The sequence below is a fragment of the Pelmatolapia mariae genome, linkage group LG1, assembly GCF_036321145.2.
Source record: "Pelmatolapia mariae isolate MD_Pm_ZW linkage group LG1, Pm_UMD_F_2, whole genome shotgun sequence".
Classification (NCBI taxonomy): Eukaryota; Metazoa; Chordata; class Actinopteri; order Cichliformes; family Cichlidae; genus Pelmatolapia; species Pelmatolapia mariae.
In genome coordinates, this window is record NC_086227.1 from 2,839,607 (window position 1) to 2,861,009 (window position 21,403).

The following is a 21,403-nucleotide window of genomic DNA, read 5'->3' on the forward strand; positions in this document are numbered from 1 at the left end:
GATGCAGCGACCCACAGTCTCCATTTCCACTTGGGTCGAAAGTGCAGACTTAAAACTATATGCCAGTTTTTAAATTGTGTTGATAGGGCACGTAAAACCAGAGTTAAGATAAAAAATACACGCAATGTTTTTTTCTGAATAAAACAGTGGCGTTTACCGCGGGAAGGAACGGTAAAAACGTCGTTTTCTAAGGACAGCGCTAGCAAACGCTCTCTGCTTGCGAGCAAAATTTAAGAAAAAAAGTAAAAACACCCCTTTTCTATTGGTGTTAAAGTGTACCATGTTGGCCAATCAAAAAACTTATATGGCAACATGTGGCACTTGGTTGTTTAGGAAGAGGGGGAAGTTTTAGGAGTGACACCGGCGAGAGAGCGAGCGAGTGAAAGAAAGAAAGAGAGAGCGAGTTTTCACATGTGAGAGATTTGTGATGTTTAGCGTGTTCGGAGGCTATAGTTAGTGTGTAGTGTAGTCGTTGTTTTGTTTTGTGTGTCAGTTCTACTAGTGAATGTCACAGTTGCTCCAAAAAAGCCTCCAAAGGTAGACTGCAGTGTAAACGCCGCCTCCACATGGAAAACAGGAGCAGTACACTCATGTTGTCAGACCTGCAGGGTTTAGGCCTGAGGTGTGCTCCTCTAAAGTGGACAGAAATTATTATTTGGAGTGGCACAAATAATTTGTGTGCCTTCTTATTTGATGCAGCCAACCTGATTGTTCTGTAAATAGTTTGAAGTGATAGTATAAAAAACGCCTGAGGCCTTGGCTGCATTTTTAGGTAAATAGTACCATATAACTTTGTTGTTTGCAAAACTTGTGCTTTATTTTTAGAAATGTACAATTTCTATTTGCATTTCAAGTTATGAAAATGATTCGTTAAACATGTTTGTGGCTTTTACAGTAAGAAATGTAACTTTTTTCTACTTGGATTTTAAGTTTTTTGTCTGAGTTTAGATCAATTGTGCTAATACAGTATGTCAAAATGAAAACAAACAAACAAACTCCAAATTCAGACATGTGAGGTTGTGCTGAAAAGAATGATGCCAAACAGGCAAGATAAACCATTTTTAAAGGTGAAATATAAACGTAAAATCAAAAGTAGTCAAAAACGGCCAGTTATACCCTGGACCACAGAGGGTTAATGTTTGATAAACTCTGAGTCAGCGGCAGACTGGAGAGGACTGGACTAAATGGAATAATTTCAAATATATTTCACACACTTTGTTTTTCTCATAGAGCTAGCTTGTTTTACCATTTTCGTCATGTTCCTGTGTTGTTTGACTGAACAATACTTTGTTTTCTTCATTTTTCCCCATCCTCACTGTTGTCATTGGCGAGATTTGGTTTACTCTGTGCTGCCTCCCATCTCATGGACCTCCACCCCCCCACTCTCCCTCTCCAGCCCCTGCTCCAGGGATGGGAGCAGCCACCCAGAACAGTTTCCCATCAGTTTTGTGCATGCAGGCTCCTCCAAACCTCCAGTGCAGCTCGTGCACACTGTACTGCCTGGAGTTTCCCTGAATTTTGCATTTGCTGGTGGAAACGACAGGTAGTACAGAGTCATGCTGCACATTAGAGTCTGCTGTTTAGTTAAGTCTCTTCCTTTCTCTGTCCTGTGTTGTTCTTTTCCATTCTTTACCCTTTTGTTTTCTTCTGTCTTTCTGTTTCTTCTTCTCAACTTTTGATTTCTGGTGTGCTAAGATATCTGAAATCACCAACAATAATGAACTGGTCTCAAATATAATTCAAGAAAATTGCTGCTCTATTGTGGTGGGATGGTAGGTTTGCACTAACCCTATTAAAAAGACCAATGCATATAACCTCATCAAAGCTACAAGGCTGACACCAGAGCCTATCCTCCATACAGACAGACACACACACCTAGCTTAGTAGAGCTATGCACAAGTGCCACCTTCTCAGATACTCGGTCATTGTGTAGGTATTTGTGCTTTTCAATTTGGGGATTTGGATATTTGTTTTGTTTTTGTTTTCTGTTTGTTTGTTTGTTGTTGTTGTTTTTAAGTGTGAAAATATGCACGCCACCTCTGCTTCAGATGGCACATTTCATACTCAGAAATGTGAAACATCTGTGAAACATCTGTATTACTGCTCAGCAACATAGTCCCACTCAGCTTGTCAGAGACAGACATAGCAGGTATTATCTTTAAGTGTGTGATCCTAAAATGTTAGTTAGCTTTTAAAATATGCACAAGCCTCATAATTACAGGCTGGATTTTTGTCAGCAATAAGAATGCTTCAGTTAAGCTCATTATTGTAAATCTGGAAACGTTTATTACAAAACGTATCAGGTTTTTTTTGGTCTTAACATGGGGGTATATATTTTTTTAATGCAGTTTTATCACATGATACTGCTGTCATAAAATCCAAAGCACTGCTTGAATAATCTAGAATGTTATCACAGTGGTAAACATGCAAATGAGAGTCTTCTTTAATCCTAGTTAGATGAAGCCAACATCATACTCAAAGAAAAATGGCTGATGGTCTCTTACGTACTAATTGTTCCTCCTGATTTTGATTAGTGGTGTCAGAGCCTATTAGTTTTATGAATCAATCAAGTGTAGTTGACAATAATGACGTGATCTCAAATAATAAGAGTCAACCTCATAAATCAATAAAAACCCTGCAAAAAAGGTAATTTGAGTTTTGTCGAGTCGCGTGTTCCACTTCACTGACATTTCATCCATGTGACAGAAAACCAAAATCAATTTTAGGAAAACAATTTGTGCTTTTTCATACTGAGTTTAAAGAGAGTTCATCTGAGTCTTGCTCACTGGTGTAATGTTGGTCATTTTATTCAGATAAAGTTACTATTGAAGCATGCGCTCTAACTCATGATGAGCTTCAAATGTTTCTGCAAATACTCCTTTGTCAGTGGGTCTTCTGTGATTTTCTGTGATGTTGATTTCATATTCATGTATTTGAATTAGGAAGTATCAAACTTGACGCTTATTAGTGGCTACAGGGTGAGATCGTTAAGTTCCAGGAATTAACCCATTAATGTAAAAAAGTCTTACCAGATTTCAAATTGGCCAATCTCCCATTAAAGACGATCTTCAAGTTGATTTTCTATATACTTGCACATATCAGCTCACCAGTGCAGATTAAAGTCTGCTGCAGACTTTAGTCAGTACTTTGTGGGTAAATGATGCTGTTAAAAAGTTGGATTATAATGCACAATGATTTTGACAGCAAAGAGGTCTTTGCTGTGAAATATTAGGGAGTTAAGTTCACTTTTTAAAAAATCCTACCTAGCATAGTCATCTACACAGAGAGCTATCGATGTGAATATTTAACATTATGGATTAAAGGATGAATTGCATTGAAGAGAACAGCTCTGTTTTTCACAGCTTTTCACTAGAAACAAAGCCTACCTGAGACCAGCTGATTTTTAGTAATAAGACTTCACAGCACTATTTTGACTTGATGCATAATGCTCATGTTTCTGCTGTACTTGCATGTGCTTTACTGTAATCTGCTCTGCTGTAGTCAGTGTGGGTGAAATGCCCAGCATGTGGCAGACTGGCTCTATTCTGCTGCAGAGGGTAATGATTGTTTTCGGCTATGCTGTTAAAATAAGGTTGATACATTTTTGTTTAAATCCGCCTGTGCACTGAACCCACACTGACCACGGTTAACACACAGAACTCCTTTCCTTTTCCTGCCCCACCCTTTGCTACCAGCTGCCCCCCTTTTTCCTCCCAACGTGTCAAAAATTGACCTGTCGTCACAAAACAGATGGGAACATGTTTAGTTCTAATCATTTTGACGTTGCCCTTCTTGAATCCTTTGCTGCTAAATGAAAATACAAGTCAAAGCACCATCAGAGTCCCCTCAGATATGCACCTGCCTGGTGTTTCTGTCTGCTCTTCATTTCGAAGACACAGTGATGAAGCACTCGCTTTGAATGTGACTCCTAAAGATGGGTTTTCTCCTTCCTCCCTGTTTCCCACTTGTTTAAATGCTGTGTTTCTTTGCTATGCAAATTAGGTGTGCATGGCTCTGACCAGAATGCTGCTTTTGAAGTGTTTCTCAGGTTCACTACCTTATGCAAATACACAAGTGCATAAATACCTGGAGTAACTTTCCATTTCTCCATCCTCAGTTCTTGTCATTGCTGTACTTCTCTTGCAGTCTTCCTGTCGCTCTCGTTGCCTATACTATTGGATTAAACTGTTTTTTTGTCACAGAGTATGTTTGTGGTGTTGAAAGTGTCTCACCAAACCACCACATCATTCATGCCATCATACTTCTTGTCAACTCTCCATCTCTGCCATCCTGTCTTCAAAAACATTATCCTGTTCCACACTACGATAATTCTGTCTAGTCCACTTTAAACTCACTTCCCATCCGTAAATACACCCTCAATCCAACCCATCATTCCCCTTTCCCTGTGGCACAAAACTGATTGAGGATGACTGGTTCTTTCCTGGCTGCTCCGATCCAGCACTGGTCACTCGGCAGCAGGAGTTGGAGGAGGAGTTGGCTCAAGCTCGGGGGCTCGACCAGCACAGGGCCAAGAAGCTGGCGCTTCCATCCCAGCGAAGTCTGCAGGTAGGTGGCTCTTATTATAGACGTTTCTGTGGTTGTATCATGGTTATACCAGCACGGCCTCAGACATTTGCTGAAGAATGAGCGGAGCTAACTGTACAGCTTAATATCAACCAATCTGCAGTTATTTTCAGAAGCTGAGTCTTGTAACATTTTCTTTATGAAATAAATCCTGTTCAGATCAAATCCTGCAGCTCAGGGCAGACCTAGAAAAAAACGGTTTCACAACAGCCTTTTTATAATCCTTTCCGTTCAAAGGAGAGGAAAAGGAGCTAAAATAAATAATTGAGGGTAACAAGGTCTGCTGTAAATAAGGATTAGTTTTTCAACTATGGATTGTGCTTAACTACTCTAGTCTCTACTAGTGTCTAAAAATGTATATATAGTTAAAAAAATGGATGGATGGATACCAGTTTTCTATTTTTGGTTAATAACAGAGAACAGGAAGCTTACTTTATTCAAAGAGGAAGAATAATCTCGCTACCTGCCTGTTTTATCTTGTTTGCCTTGTACACAGTAGACTTGCAAAAACAGTTTGCCTTTTTTCCTAATTGTCAAATGATTGTTTAAAATGTAATCCCCTGCTACAACAAACTTTTGCACTGGCAGGAGGACTTTGAGCTCGATGGGCAGGCGCCGTTTCAGGATCCTCAAAGTATCTCAGAGAGTACCACTCCAATGGAAGGGGAGAACATGGGAGGTTGGTGGCCCGAGTACAGTACTCCTGACACAGGTGTGAGACCCGCTGGACAGTTTCCACTGGCATGCACACAGTCACCTGCACATTACTTTGGGAGGCCTGAGCTGTCTTTGTGTTTTCACCATGACTTAGTTTATTAAGCACTGGAATGTTGGTGCTGGTTGGTTTATTCTGTTTGTCGTCTAACCTCCGACTGCTGTGACTGTAGGAACAGGGATTAGCTTGCTTTTATTTCTGCTTACACAGCAAGCTACAGTTAAGTTCATTCCCGCCTTATGAAGAAAAACCTGACATTGAGCACCTTCACTTTTATATTTTGCTTCTCATTCATGTGACTCAGTTTCCAGTGTTTTGGGGACATGTGCATGCTGGTTGAGCTGGCTAGTGTTTGTGTCTTAATGAACTGATTGTGACATGATATAAATGTAGGTGGCAAGATGCTTCCCATCTGTGGTAAGTTTTATTTTTATATTTTGGTCGTGTGCATGGTCACCTCCTTTTCTTTGATTCTTCTCCATCCTGTCTTCTGCACTGTTGCTGTCATAAAACCAAAAAATATACCAGCATTTGGAAAAAAAAAAGATCACCCAAAAGGAAAAGCACTATAATGAAGATTAGAATGAATGACTGAGGACTTTTGGAGAACTGACTGGTGTCTTTTTTGGTTGTTTGTGGATAAGCACTGAAATTCTATTTGAAATTCTATTTCACACCCTGCCTCATAATCAGTAAATGAAGTTGTCATTGAATTATTCTATACTCTTAAGAGATGCAGTTTTCTTAAATTTTGGATTTCTGGATTCTTCTTTTTTTATAAGAAAAAAATCCTCCTTTTTCCAACGGATGCACCAATCTAACTGTTTCCAGTTCTCATATGGTACGGACCCCTGGGCTGATAGTACTGATCTGATGCCAGTATTTAATGAAGCTGTATTCATCACTGTGATGAAGCTCCTCGGAGTCCTTTTCTGTTTAAAGGCTCAGCTGCCTTCTTTCCTTGTAACTATGAAAACCGGGCGCTTCCCCAGTGGTTGCATTGATTTTTTTTATTTTTATTTTTTTATCAACTGATTGCAAGTTTGTGTAGACCCGTTTAGAGGGTAAGACCACTGTGTTCTGTTGGTCTGGTGGGACGACCATATTACCAACCAAAAATCGAGTTCTTGGTTTTATTTCTGTTGTCAAAGCCAAACTAAAACCATTTTAGCTAACTTTTAAATACCTTGTTGCCATACATTGCAATCAATCTAAGTCAGTCTATGCTGATGAGCGCAAATCGTTGGCGACTCATCTCTTTGTAATAAGAGATTCAATCTGCTGTTTGCCAGCTGGTTGTATATAAAAGCGAGGTCAGTGCGCGCCTGTGTTCTTTTGCAGGAACTTTTTCACTATTTGGAATTTCTCAGCAACAGATTTGTTAGCCTTGCATAGACTGGCAGCCTGTCAGGGATGCTTCCTGCCTCTGCAATCAGCCCTTTGCTAGAGAGACCCAGTTCAGCTTGATGTTTGGTCAAGATCAGATATATTGGTCTGGGGCATCCCTTCTTTTTCCCAGCTTTCCCACTAAAGCAGGGTTTTTAAATTTAGTTAGCAACGATGGGTTAGGCTTTGAATTTTTTCAAATATTTGATCAGAAATTTAAAAAAGGAAAAAATAAGTGAATGAAAACAGTATTTCTATAAATGTCAAAAATGCATTGATTAAAATATTGCATTTCCTTTTAGAGTTTGCTCTGCTGCTAAAATTAGAGCGGTGGAATTTACCCTGTGAATCATTACAGCTAACTGTACCTTACCAGCCTGTTTTTGTATACCTAGTATTTATTCTCCCTCCTATTGATTCCAGATGGCCTGCGGTCTGTTGTGGAGGAGCTGGAGCTGGAAAGAAACCAACTACAGGAGCAGATACTGAGCCTGGAGGAGCGCTGCCAGGACCTGGAGGATCGACTGCAGCTGCAGGCCCGTATAGAGGCATTACAGGTAACTCCATCCAACAACACACCATATGTGCTATCCCAGGGTTAACTGAAAGCAGCATTTGTATAACATACCAACTGTTGAGTAAACGATGAGTGAACTGCATGGACTGGGATTTTGTAACAAAACCTTCTAACACAGGTGACGTTTGATGTAGATGAAGATGAGCAGCCAAATTGGGTCTCTCAGGTGTGTTGGGTCGCTCATGTCTGTGTGCGTTAGAGAGCACCTCTGGCGGTGATGGCTAATGGTGTGGTGTGCTTATTTAACCTTGGACACGTTTGTCAAGTAACGTTCGAAGCACAAAGCTCACAGATTGTCTGTATTCACACTGCTGATCTTTTGACATTTACAAAGTTCCTTTTCATCACATGCGTGGTTCACACAAATAGATGGCTGATAATAGCAGTAACAGATTTCATGTTCTGTTGTTTTCAGCAGGTCTGCTGTCATCCACGTTTGTGTGCAGTGCAAATGTCTTCATCCTTCATCTTTGTGTTATTTATTGATGTTTGGTTTTCTGCCGCTGCAGAACGAGTCAGACAAACTGCAGAGCCAACTTGCAAGTGTCAGAAGTCAACAAAGCAGAGAGGCAGAGAAGCATCAGCTGCTGGTTAACAGTCTCAATGAACAGCTCAAAGGGTAAGTTAACTATTCAAACCATAACCCTTCACTGTGATTACAGTGCTACATCGAAATTCTTCATCTGTTCATTGACAAAGAAATGTTTACTTGTTTATGTTTATTTGACATGCACAAGGAACTCAAGTGTTCATCTGACTGTATGTAATATGTGCTGTAATTGTTAGAAGTAAAGTGTTATATAAATTATTTGAGGTCAATGCACGGTAAACTAGGTAGCTGCAGGGTTGCATCACCAATAATACTAAAATGTAATATCACCAACAAAGTGTATAAATGACATTAAAGCATCCAGAATAACCTGTACTTAGTTTTGGCTGCAATAAGTCGGATAGTAAAACAAGGACTGTTAAACCAACAGGTTCAGTACTCAGTGGGTCATTCAGGCAACCTACAAACTGAACACACAAATGTGAGTCGAGGCTCACTCGCCCATTTTAACCGTTCTCTGTAAAGACTAAAGATGGTCGTGTGGGTAAAATCTGTAAATAAAGGCTGTCTGTCGCTTAAATCTCCTTTCTTTCCCATTCCGATGCTCAGGTTGAACTTCAGCAGGTTGTCTTGACCACGCCTACGAAATGTGAAATGTGACTGGCTGATTAGATATTTGCATTATGAGCAGCTGAACAGATAGAACTAATAAAAAAGTAAACGACCGTACATATTTTTGATGTTCATCAAATGAGTCAGTAATATTGGTAATTTGCAGTACCCTTAAACTTAGGATTAAATTAATGTAGTGTATTAATTACAAACGCCAGTTGCTTTGCGAGCTAGAGAAATGGGCGAAACAAGTTTTTTTTTTTTCCATGACCGCTTTGCCTTGAAATTTCCCGACTTAGTAATTCCACAAAGTGCTTTGACAAATGCTTTTAGTACCACCGTTACAGATGGTGTCCACAGTCAGTTTTAGCCGATAAAGCTCAACCACCAACAAGTGTTTTTAACAAAAGATAGTAAATGTAAAAGGAGGTGTTTCTGGGTTATGTCCAACATTGTTATTCGAGAGGATTTTATTACACCAAACCATTAAGCAGCTACTTAATTAAATTGGGGTCAGATGGTTCAGACAAATTTTGGTCAACAAGCTAGCTCTTACTTCACATCATCTAATTTAGTCTAATTTATTGCTATTAATGAGAGGATTTCACTTTTTAACAATAAGCTAGTGCACTGAATGTTCAAATAGAGTGTAATCCATGTTTGTAGTACATGTTTTGCCATGTCGGCAATCATAAAGTTATTAGTTTGGAAAAGGACTGCTGTGAACATGCACTCACTAAATGATTGTGTGTGATTGTGTTTGTGGAAAACATGGTTGTTTAGAGTGGGGAGGTTGTGGGTTGCAGACATTTAAAGAGTCAAGATGAGTGAATGAGTTTTTCATTGGGGTTAAAGACTTGATTTTTATGGTTACAATTACGTTTTGGCTAGAGTATGGCTTTGGTCCTTTGTGATGGTTTAGATCACAAGACATTAATATATGAACTGTAAGATTTTAATTATTTTCAAGACTTCCTTCAATCGATTGTCACTTTTTTCTTTAGGCTGACTGACACACAGGAGTGCCTGCAAAGTTCCCTGATTGAGAAGGAGAATACTTTGGCCAAGACATCTGAGAAACTTGAGCTCATCAGCAGCCTTCGACAATCACTGAGTGAAAAAGACATTCAGTGCAAAGAGCTGTCTGACAAGCTCCTTCAGACGGAGCACACTGTAAGAGCTGGGCTCCTTTTTTCTTTGTGTTATGATTTGCCATTTTTCAGTCTTTAAATGTGTTGTTTTGGTTTTTTTTTTCAGTTTGAGAACATTTCCATGAAATACGCTACGTCAGAGAAACAATGCTCTGAGCTGAAAGCAGAAGTTATGGATCTCACACAAAAGCTGAGTGTGCTGAAAGAGAAGGTATGCTTGAAAAGATAAAGATTTTTTAAAATTTTCATTGTTTTGCCTGAAAAGATTAAGAAAAATGTGCCAATGGTGTTTTTCCTCCCTAATTTTCTTTAGACGCAAAAACAAGATGTCACCATTGAAACATTACAAACTGACCTTGATCAGACAAACGAGGAGCTGGACAAACTGAACACCTCACATTTGGAAGAACGAGCCCAGCTCATTTATGACCTTCAAAGCTGCGAGCGGGAAATCGATAACCTTAAAGATGCTCTGCTGGAAAAGGATAAAGAGATATCAACTCTTGTTGGGAACATGGCTGAGTATGCAGAGCAGGTCACAGCACTGAAACAAGAGATCAAACTCAAAGAGGAGAGCCTGGTACAAGTAGAAAATGCACTGAGTAAGGCAGAGAGGGAGGCTAATATAATGAAAGAATCACAGAATTCAGACCAGCAGGCCCTTAATAATAAGATCACAGAGCTGGTGGAGAAACTTAAGGAAGCTGAGATGGAGATGGTCAAGGCCAGAGATGAACGAGAGTCTAAAGGAGTTGAGGTGGAACACTTAATCAAGCAGGCTGAAAAGGATAAGACGACTATTCAGGACCTTCGAGGAGAAATCCAGAAGCAGAATGTGAGCCATCATAATCATCTTTCTGAATGTGAAACGCACATCACTTCACTAAAGGAACAGCTGGCAATATCTGCACAGAAACTACAGGAGTCAGAAGGACTTGTTTTGCAGCTTAAGGATAGAAATGCAAGTAATGAGAAACTACAGCAAGAGCTTAATGAGAAAGAGCAGACATATGAAAAGGAGCTCAAGTCTTTCAAGGAAGAACAGAATAAGCTTTTGGCACAGGTGGAGAAGTATAACAATGACTTTCAGAGCTTATCAAAGCAATTAGACGAGCAAGTTCTGAGTGAAGAGAATGTCAAGCAAGTAATGCAAGAGAAAATGGAAAAGATGGCATCACTCGAAAACCAGCTAAAGGACGAGAGGCAGAAATTCAACACTGAAAATGAGAAACTGTGCAATGAACTTCAAAGCAAATCTGAAAATATCTCCAAGCTTGAAAGTCTCTTAAAAAGCATGACGACTGAAAAAGAGCAGCTCCAAGAAAACCTGAAGGGGCTGAATGAGGAGCTTGAACTCGAACGTAGGAATTTAAAAGAGCTAAATGAAAAGGTTACATCTGCTCTTGAATTCAACAGCAGTCTGGAGAATCAAGTGCGAGTCCTTACAAAAGAGAGAGACAGGCTTGAATTGGAAGTAACTGAGCATGTCAAAAATATTTCACAGGCTACAGCCGAGATGGGTTCCTTGCATGTCAAAATATCTGAATTGGAAATGCAACACTCACAAAGTAACACAATTATTCAAGGGCTACAAAAAGATAAAGAGGAACTAACTACTCGAACTCTTGAGCTAAATAGAGTTGTTGAGCAAAGCACACATTCAACCTCTGAGATCATGTTGGCAAAAACAAATGAATGTAGTTCGCTCCAGCAGCTACTCAGGGAAAGAGAGGAGACAGTGACCCAGCAGCAGAAAAAGGTGCAAAGCTTGACGTCTAAGGTAGACAAAATGCAGCGCGACCTCGCCGAAAAAGAGCAGACTGTCACTGAACTTCAAGCACGAATAGAGGCCCAACAAAATGAGCAAGCACAGCTTATGGAAACTCTGTCTCTGCTTGAGGAACAACAAAGTAGTCTGAAGTCTGGGTTATTGGAGAAGGATGCAATGTATAAACAGAAGCAGGAGGAGTTCCAGAGTTTGCAGAAGGAAACTGAAAACCAGAAAAATATTGCGTCCAGGCTACAAGCTGAGGCGGAATCGCTCATTGAGGAACGCTCACAACTCACAGAGCAACTGGGAGAGAGAGAAGAAATGTTGAAAAATTCAACTCAGGAATGTCAGAAGCACAAAGATGAACTGAATAACAAAAACACAACTATCAGGTCTCTAAGTGATCGAATCAGTGTCATGGAGGAAAATGCTAGAAAGCTTGAGTGTGAAGCTGAGCAGAGTAAAACAGAATTGGCTAGTTTAAAAAGCCACGCCCAAGCTTTGTCCGAGGAGAACTGCCAGCTTCGTACTGCATGTGAATCCAAAGAAAAGGAGCTTGCACAACGAAGGCAGCTTCTATCTGACCTTGATGGGCAGCTTAAAGCGACCCTTGACCAGAACTCCAGCTTTAGCATGAAGATTAGCAGTCTAACAGATAATAATCAAAGACTACAGGAAGAGTTGGCACAGAACATGAAATCATTTTCCGAACTTACTGCTGAGAGAATTGTTCTCCAAGAAAAAACTTCTGGCCTTGAAATTCAGATCTCAGATAGTCAAAAAATAGTTGCTAGTCTGTTGAAGGAGAAAGAGGAGCTCACTGCAGCAACAGATGAATTAAAAAAGGTCCTCAAGGAAAGCGAACAGGCAATCTCTGTAGGTCTACTCGAGAAAACAAATGAATGTGCTAATCTGTTGAAAAATCTGAGGGAGAAAGAGCAACAGCTTCAGAGTTTGCAAGAGCAGATCGATAGTTTAAAAATGCAGGTCGATCAGCTGAGCATGTCCTTGGATGAAAAAGACCAAACTGTGTCAGAGCAGAATTCACAGATAATGGCCCAGCAGAACCAGCTGCTGCAGCTTCAGGATACTGTATCTATGCTTCAGGAACAGGGATCAGTTTTAAAGTCAGGACTAATGGAAAAAGATGTCATGCTGCAGCAGAAAGTTGAGGAATGTAGTGTATCTCTGAATGAAGTCAAGCTACAGAAAGAGCTCGCATCACAGATGCAGGTTGAGGTAGAGTTGCTCAGGAAAGAATGCGTGGAGGCCAAACAACGACTACAGCAGAAAGAACAAGCACTGAAAGAAGCAACACACGAATTTCAGAACCACAAAGATGAGCTGAATAAACGAAATGAATCTGTCATTTCACTCAGTGCTCAGCTTGGGGCCATGAATGAGAGCGCTTCAGAGATGGAGGTGGAAATTACTAACCTGAAGGCATCTGTGCAGAAACTCACTGCAGAAAATTGTCAGCTGATCCAGGACGAGGGCCAGAGGAAAGCAGAGATAACTGATTTTCATGACAACATTCAAGCCCTCAGTGAACAGAATGTTCGATTGAAATCTGAACTTCAGAAAGCAGTGGCAGAGCTGGCCAAAGCAAACGAAGAAGCTGCAAATCTCAACTTGGAAATCCAAGGACTAAATGACGCCCTGAAACAGCAGGAGAATTTGATCCAGCAGCTCAACAGTGAGATTGCTGAGCGGGGGGAGCTGCTGAAAGAGAAAGAAGGCAAAATTTTGGAGCTTGAAGATTCTGTGTGTACACTCAGAGGCCAAGTTGACAGTCTGACATCAGAGTCTTCCATACTAAAGAATACTTTGGAGAAAAAGGAGGAGTCAAGTCTTGAATATCAAAGTACTTCTTCCGCTGCCTTTGATAGTCTGACTTCACATGTACAAGCCAAAGAGGCAGAATGTGAGAGCTTGAAAGAAAAGATATCACACCTTGAGGAATCTGTCTCAAAGCTCAACAGCAACCTGGAAGTACAGACATCTAAAGTGACAAACCTCAAAATGACCTTGGAAGAAAAAGAAGCAGCTCTTTTGGAACAATCGAAAGCTCTCCAGGACTTCCAGAAAAGAGGAGACGAAGCGTTGCTGTTCAAAACTCAGTTCATGGAAAGTACAGAGTTGGCATCACAGCTGCAAAGTCAAATGCAGTTACTGTCCACTGAGTCTGAAAAATGTAGAAAGACAGCAGAAGAAACCCAAAGTGCCTTCAATAACCTGCAGGAGAAATATGCTGCCACCTTAGAAGAGTTACAAGACTCGAGGAAGCAACTCTCTCAAAGGACAGATGAGGTGTCTGAGCTCCGAATGTTATTGGATGATTCTAATAATGAATATCAGACTGCAAAGACCACCATAGAGACACTGAAAAGTAACTTGCATGTGATCCAGGAGAAACTGGGGAAAGCTGAGGACTTGAACTCCAGTCTTTCAAAGGAAAAGGATGACGCATTTGCTTCGCATCAAGCGAGCGTGTCATTGTTGACTGTCGAAATAGAAAGACTCAAATCACAGCATCTTCAGGTCGTGGCACAGATGAATGCACTGACAGAAAACCTCGAGCAGAGAGAAATGGCTCTCCACGCAATCAATAGTCAGTACAGCGCCCAGGCCAAACATGCATCTCAGCTGGTTTCAGAAATGCAGAAGTTGGAAGAGCAGAATAAGAGACTGAATGAGGAGATAGGATTGTCAAAGGAAGAGAATCAGAAACTTCACATTGCTCTCAGTAATGAAAACACACATTTGAAAGAGGAATTTAGGAAACTTTTTGCAGAGAAAGAAGAGCTAGAAAGAAGACATCCACAAACGCTGGCGGAGCTGCAGGTTGAAATGGAGCAGAAATCCAGCAGCATGAATGAAGTCGTGGAGAGAATGACGTCTGAGAAGCAGAGCCTTCAAGCAAAGGTTAGTGCCAAAGATGAAGAAATTTCTCAGTTGAACGAAAACATTCAAAAAATAGAACAAATTCTGCAGGATTCAGAGAAAGAGTGGCTTTTAGTTCTGGATAGAGAAAAGCAGGAAAAGAACCTTCTTGCAGAACAATTGAAAAGTGTTGAAAATGAGATGAAATCTAAAGATGTTAAAGTAAATGCTTTGAAACAGGACATGGACAGCTTGCAGGAGAAACTAGCAGAAGCTTCCTCTGCCATTAGGGAGGGCTCTAATCAACTGAGCACGAAAGAGTTGGAGGCATCCGCATCCAGAATTCAGCTTGAGAATGTGTTAGCATCTATCCAGGAAAAGGAGAACGAGAACCATATTTTGCAGCAGGCTCTCAAAGCTGTGGAAGACGAGTTACAAAGACTCGTAGTGAGAAAAACGGACAAAGTTTCCTCTCTATTGAAATCTTCTGCTTTGAATGAAGAAAAAGCCTCTTTGGAGGACATGATAAAATGGTTACAAGAAAGTCATCAAAGTGAGGTAGATGCTTTGGAAACCGAGTTGGCTAAAACTGTTGCAGAATTGGAAAAAACACAGACTGTACTTAATCAGAGAGAGCAGAATAGTTGCGAGAACGGTCAACAAATAGCTCTTTTGCAAGAGGCTGTGGAGCATTTACAGACTCAGCTTAATGCCGAGTTAGTAAGAGTGAAAGAAGCTACTGTTAAACACTCTTCTTTATATGATGAATTGCAAACAAAAGATGAGCAAATCAGCTGCATGAGCATTCAGATCAGTCAACAGAAGGAATTGCTTGCTGGCCTTACTCAGCAGATAAAGGAAAAAGATGCATCCATTGCCCAGGTCATGGAGTCTGCCTCAAATGAGAGAATGAAACAAGGTGAGGAAAATGGCTGTCTCTCGGCACAATTAAAGAGCATGGAGAGAGCACATAAAGAGATTTCTCAACAGTTAGAAGAACATATTTCGCACAGTTCAGGTGAAACTAAGAAAAATAATTTAGAGAAGCTCATGCTAATTAAGGAAAAGGATGAGCTACAAAGTGAACTCACAAAAGTATCGAAAGAAAAAGATGCAGTGAAGAAGAAGCTGCAAGCTGCGCTTATTGTGAGAAAAGATCTGTTAAGGAGGATTGAAGAATATGAAAACCAAAAAGAAGAGAGCGTAAGCAGTAAAACTGAGGTTTCACTGTTGCATGATCAATTGCAGGAAGCCAAAAGTCAAGCTCAAGCTACAGCAGAATTGCATAAAGAAAATATTTCCCAACTTGAAAAGAAAATTCTGGAGAAAGAGGGAGAATTTCTTAAGTATAACACCGAAAGCAAAACAGTTTTGGAACAGCTAGAGTCAGAAAAACAGAGTTTGCAAACCATCTTAAATGATAAAGAAGCTCATTTGTCAAAAACATTACAAATGCTCAGTGAGAAAGACTCACTAGTCGAGCAGCTGCAGTCCAGTGCTGCCGAGAAGGAAGAGATATTTGAGCAGAACAGGAAGGGCTTGATGCAGAAATTAGAAGAGCTTCAAAATGAAATCAAGACATGCAAAGATGAGTTAAAGGACAAGTCTTCCTCTGCTGCTAGTGTTGTTGACTTGGAAAATGAGCTTGCACAGGTAAAGTCAGAAAAGATGACCTTGCAGAAGAAAGCCCAGGCCGCCTTGCTGGCACGCAAAGAATCAATAAAGAAAGCTCAAGAAAATGAAAAGAAATTAACTCAAGAGCTCGCTGAACTAAAAGATGACTACAAGGCGCTGTTGGAGCAACACTGCCAGCAGACGAACGAGCTAAACGCAGTGCAGTTAAGCTTGGATGAGAAGACCAGAGAAATGGAGGAACTCAATAAAACCTCCTTTTGTTATCTGGATGAATTGCAAACTTTGAGACAGCTCGTCGAGGAGAGAGACAAAACTCTTCAAGATTTAAAGATGTCTTTGGCTGAGAAAGAGAGCCAATGCCATTCTCTCTCAAGCCTGCAAACAGAACTTGAAGCTGCTAAATCCGGATTAGAGGCTATTTCTCTTGAGATGGCCAATAAAGAGGAGTCTCTCATAGCCATGGAGCAAAGAGCAGATTCTTTGAAATCAAGACTGCACATCGTAGAGAACGAATTAAGAGAGAAAATTGAAGAGGTTGACAAATATCGGGATGCAATCAGAGTTGCTGAGGTTAAGACCCAACAGGAGAATCAATCTTTATTTGATAAAAACAAGGCTTTAAAGACTCAACTGTGCATCCTTAAATCTTCACTAGAGGAGCATATGTATGCAAATGAAGAGAAGCATCAAACCTTATTGAAAGAAAAGGAGGCTGTTTTGGAGCAAAGTAATCAGATGAAAGCAGAACTTGAAACAAAAGCTGATTTAGTTTTGCAGAAATCCTTTGAAGTTTTGACCCTTCAGAAGACATTAGAACAAACAGAGCAGCAGCTCACTGAGGACAACCGATCTTTGGCTAAGGAGCTTAAACATCTGCAGCAGCAGTTTACTGAAACACAGAGGAATATGGATTCGCTGAAGCAGGAAAAAGAACATTTTGTCCAATTATTTAATGAACTGAGGGATGAGGTGACCTCCCTGAGGAAGCAATCGAAGGAGTCAGAGAAGGTAAAAGAGCAGCTGCTGAAGAAGCATGATGCACCCGTTGAACAAGAGGGTCATAACAAAGAAGGGGTCTGTTTTTCTTGCAAATGTGCAGAAATCTTTGAAGCAAAACTAAAGGTGCGAGATGATGCCTTGTTAGTTTCTCAAGCTCAAGTTTCAGAAAAGGAGGAACTAATTGCTGCCCTTGAAATTCAGCTACAACAGCAAAGCAAAATGCTTGAAAACACTACTGAAAAGATGAGAAGAGAGGGTGGTGAGCTTCAGAAATCTCCTGATGAGGGTGCCAGGATGAATGATCCGGATAACCAAAACAAAGTTACCCTTCTAACAAGGAAACTTCAAGCAGCTTTGGTTTCTAGGAAAGAACTCATGAAGGAAAATGCAGCGCTCAAGGAAGAAGTAGAAAATCTGTCAGCCAAACACGAAGCAAAAGAAACAGAGTACTTTGCTCTGCAGTCATCTGTTTTAAAGTTGAAACAACAAAATACGGACCTGGAAAGTTCTGTGTCACGTTTCTCCGAAGAGAAGGACAAAATGAGCACTGAAGTCGACCGCATCCTTAACGAGAATCGCAACCTATCTGCAGCCTGCGAAAGTTTGAAACTAACTATAGAAAGCATCACTCAGCAGAAACAAGCCTTCTCGTGCCAGCTCGAATCGCTGAAAGATTCTCAAACAGAGGAGCTGACCAAGTGGAAGTCGAAACACGCAGAGCTCAAGCAAGAGTACGAGTCTCTTTTGCAAGCTTATGAAAATGTCAGCAGTGAAATGGACAAGATGAGACAGCTTTTGGAGGGAGCTAAAAGAGACAGGCAGGAAGCCCTCCGAAAAGTACACAAGCACGAAAGTGAGATGGAGATCCTGGGGAAGCAAGTCCGAGAGATGGAGGAAGAAAATAAAAGAATAAAAGAAAAAGTGGAGGAAGCTTCCAAAGAGAAAAGGCAGAGAATCGAGGAGCTGGAGGAGCAGAATGAGAAAATCAAGAAACAGGTGATGGAGATGATGTGTGATCTAAATGATAAAAACCAACAACTGGAGGCAGAGACTGCCCCGTTTAAGGACTCATTCGAGGCTCTCAGAGTGAAACTTACTGAGATGGAAGCTGAAAATATCCAGCTAGCAGAAAGGCTGGAAGAAGCTACCTGTTTGCTGGAAAAGAAGAACCTGGAATCCAATACATACACAAGCAACATGCAGAACAAACTTGACGAAGCACTCAGCTTGAATAGTTCACTGACTGCTCAGATTGAAGCTCAGAAAACTGAACTTGCTGCTCAAATGGAAATCAACAACTTGGTACAGAGGGAGAAGCAGACTCTTTCAGAGAGAATTGAGAACATACAGAATGACTATGAGTCGCAGTTGGGAATAAAAGATGACGCAGTTAAGGACCTCAAAGACATTATCACCAGGCACCGCCAAGAGACTATTAACCTGAATGAGAAGGTGAGAATTTTGGAGGATGACAAGTCACTTCTGCAAGAGGAACTTGAGAACGCTCAAGAGATCTCAGACAAGGTGAAGAGTGAAAACGAATATTTGGATACTGTAATCCTCAAGAATTCGGAAAGGATTGACGAACTGACTGAGTCCGTCGGTGTCCTGCAGTCCCAAATTGCGCAGCTTTCCACTCAACTTGCAGCTAGTAAGGAGATGAACGATCAGATTCGTCACGAAAAAGAACAGGAGCAGCTCAAGTTGGTCAAAGAGTTTGAGGAGAAACTCAAGACAGTTCAGAGAGGCAACGAGGGTTCGAAGAATGTGAAGAAAGAGCTGCAAGAGCTGCTCAAAGAAAAGCATCAGGAGATAAATCAGCTGCAGCAAAACTGCATCAAATACCAGGAACTGATTTTAGATTTGGAGAGCTCTTTGAAGAGCTCGCAATCAGCGTGTGAGCACTTGGAGAAAGAACTGAAGAAAAACTCAGAGAAGATTGCAGATTTAGAGGAGAGAGGTAAACAAGCTGAAGCTGAGCTAATTATGCACAAGAGTCATCTCCGGGAAGCCAAAGAAAAGATTGAGAGTGCCGAGTCTGAAAGAGACCAGCTGGCTCTTCAAGTGTCACAGCAAAATAAACAGTCTGAAAATCAGAAATCACATCTGACACCTCAAAATGTAGAAGAAGCAAAAATAAACTCTTACATAGAGAATCAGTTTTTGTTACAGCGGCAGATAGATGATCTCAAGGATTTAAAAGAGAAAGAAAGTCAAACAGTTGATGAGCTGAGGCAGCAGCTAGACTCTCGAGATCTGCAGATAAATACTCTAAAGAGAGCGTCTGAGACTCAAGAAGCAAAGCTGTCTGCGTTAGCTTCCACACCACACGGGGCTAACGCTACCAAACTTTGGAATGATTTGTACCAAAAAACCTTACATGAGAAGGACAATCAGCTCCTTGAGCAAGGTTTCATCATTAAAAGATTCCTGGAAGATATGAGAATGAAAGACAAAGAGGTGAATGAGTTGCGGGTGACCAAGTCGAGGCTGGAGAGGACGCTGAATGAATACTCTGTAGCTGCTGCTGCGCATCAGAGGCAGCTGTTTGTTATGAGCGCAAGCAATGCTGAACTCAGTGAGAGCGCAGAGCTCATGACTGTGCAGGTGAAGGAGCTCAGCGCTCAGGTGGAAAGAACAGAACAAGAGAAAAACGCAGTGAAACGACAGCTGGCTGACAAAGAAGACGTGATCTCCCAAATGCAGCTCAGTCTACAACAAGTAGAAAAGATAAACGCTGACATGGAAGCTCAGATATTCCTTTTGCAGTCTCAAAATGACAAAACTCAAGCTGACTTTGAGAAGCAGGAGGGAATTTGTCTGCAGCTCAAAACGCTCCTTCAGAGCAAAGATGCTGAGATCTCCTCTCTACTGTCCTGCAAAGATGGACAAATGTCAGGCTATCTGGAGCAACTGCAGGGTAACTATCGTAACCAGGTGTCAGTTTATGAGGACAGGCTGACATCTTCACGATACCAAAAGGAAAAGACAGACAAAGAGTTGAGAGCACTTGAGGCCAAGGTCCGAAGTCTGCAAATTAAAGTAAACAGATCTATCCAGGAAAAGGAGCAGATGGAAGCAAAGATGGAGTCGTTCAAGAACTCAATGGTGTCTTTGCAGAGCGAACGGGAACGGCTGATGTCAGAATACAGAATACTGGAAGCAAAGAGTCAGTTAGGGTTAAAGGGCAAAGAGGGCTCTCCCGATGGAGAAGGTGGGGCAGCCAAAGGCCTTAAACACGAAATTAGAAAACTGTTACATCAGATGGATGATCTCAATTCTGAGAACGCTATGCTCAGGGCTCAACTGGTCCGATACAGGGAGGATTTAAATCAGGTTTTGTCCCTCAAGGACAACCAGTTGAAAGTATTGCTAAAGAAGCAACAAGAGGTGATCAAAAACCTCGAAACCCAAAAAGCTGCGGCTGAAAAGCAACACAGAGAGGCTCAGCTGGACGTCCAGAAGGAAGAAGAAGCAAGCAATGCATTAAAGGAAGAGAATTCTAAACTTAAAGCTCGTGTGTCCAAGCTGGAGGAGGAACTGTTAACTCTGAGAAAAGACAGTGAATCAACAAACTGGGGCAAGGTGATTGCTGACTTGCAGGAAGCTGTTACAGCCAAAGCATCTGAATGTAATGACCTTCAACAAAAACTTCTTTCCCAGAAGCTCTCAACTGATGAGCTCAAGGGGAAAATGCAGCAGCTGGAAGATGAAACAGACAAAAAATTATCAGAAGCTGAGGAAAAGTACAACAGTGAGCTGGATGCCTTTGAGCGCGAGGTGGAGCTGATGAGGAATGAGCGAGAAACTGCCGATCAGAGGGTGGCAGAGCTCGCAAAAGACCTACTTGAAATAGAGCAGCAGTTATCAGAGGCTAAATCGCAAAGCAAAGATACCAAGGCTCAGAATGAATCCCTGTGCAAGGCAATGGCTGCTTTGCAGAATGACAGAGACCAGCTCATCGAGGACTTCAAGGTCCTCAGGCAGAGATACGATGAGGAACTCCGAGAGACTCGGGCAGCCTTAAACAAGGTGGAGCGCAGTTTGCAGGACACCACTTCAGATTTGGCCATGTTTGCCAAAGAGAAGGACATCCTTATTCGCAAATTAAAAGCCTTTGAGAGTAAAGACGCACACGCAGAGCTGAACAAGCTGCTGGACGAGCTGACGAAGGTTTTGCCAGAAAAGGAAAGAGAACTAAAAAAAGTCATTTTGGAAAACAACACTTACAGCAGGCAACTGTCAGCATTCTCCAGATCCATGGCCAGTCTCCAAAACGATCGTGAACGGCTGATGGACGAATTGGCCGGGGCTAAAAGAGTGGTTGAGTCCAGGCAAGGGTCGAGCCCAGAGAGTGTCGGTACGTCGAGCGTGGAAAAGTCAAAGGGAAGTGGCGTCAGTGCCTTGGAGACTGAGTCAGATGGGCTGGTAAGTCAAGTTTGGCTGTTGCTTGCACTTCCTTTTCTCTGCTGTGGTTCTGTGGTACAAACAGCATGCAGGGTCAGCTTAGATGTGTTTTTGGTTTCACATCCCATTGGTA

General features: G+C 41.4%; 1 protein-coding gene across 1 annotated transcript in view; it reads left to right on the plus strand.

Annotated features, from left to right (window-relative positions):
- Positions 1–21,403, plus strand: part of si:ch211-220f16.2 (golgin subfamily B member 1) — a 43,674-nt gene that overhangs the window by 17,720 nt on the left and 4,551 nt on the right. The window contains exons 15-22 of the mRNA XM_065471755.1: positions 4,460–4,566; positions 5,173–5,296; positions 7,109–7,242; positions 7,772–7,881; positions 9,429–9,597; positions 9,682–9,786; positions 9,889–17,268; positions 17,311–21,291. Of these exons, the coding sequence (XP_065327827.1) occupies positions 4,460–4,566; positions 5,173–5,296; positions 7,109–7,242; positions 7,772–7,881; positions 9,429–9,597; positions 9,682–9,786; positions 9,889–17,268; positions 17,311–21,291 (12,110 nt within the window). The remainder of the gene's footprint in view (positions 1–4,459; positions 4,567–5,172; positions 5,297–7,108; positions 7,243–7,771; positions 7,882–9,428; positions 9,598–9,681; positions 9,787–9,888; positions 17,269–17,310; positions 21,292–21,403) is intronic.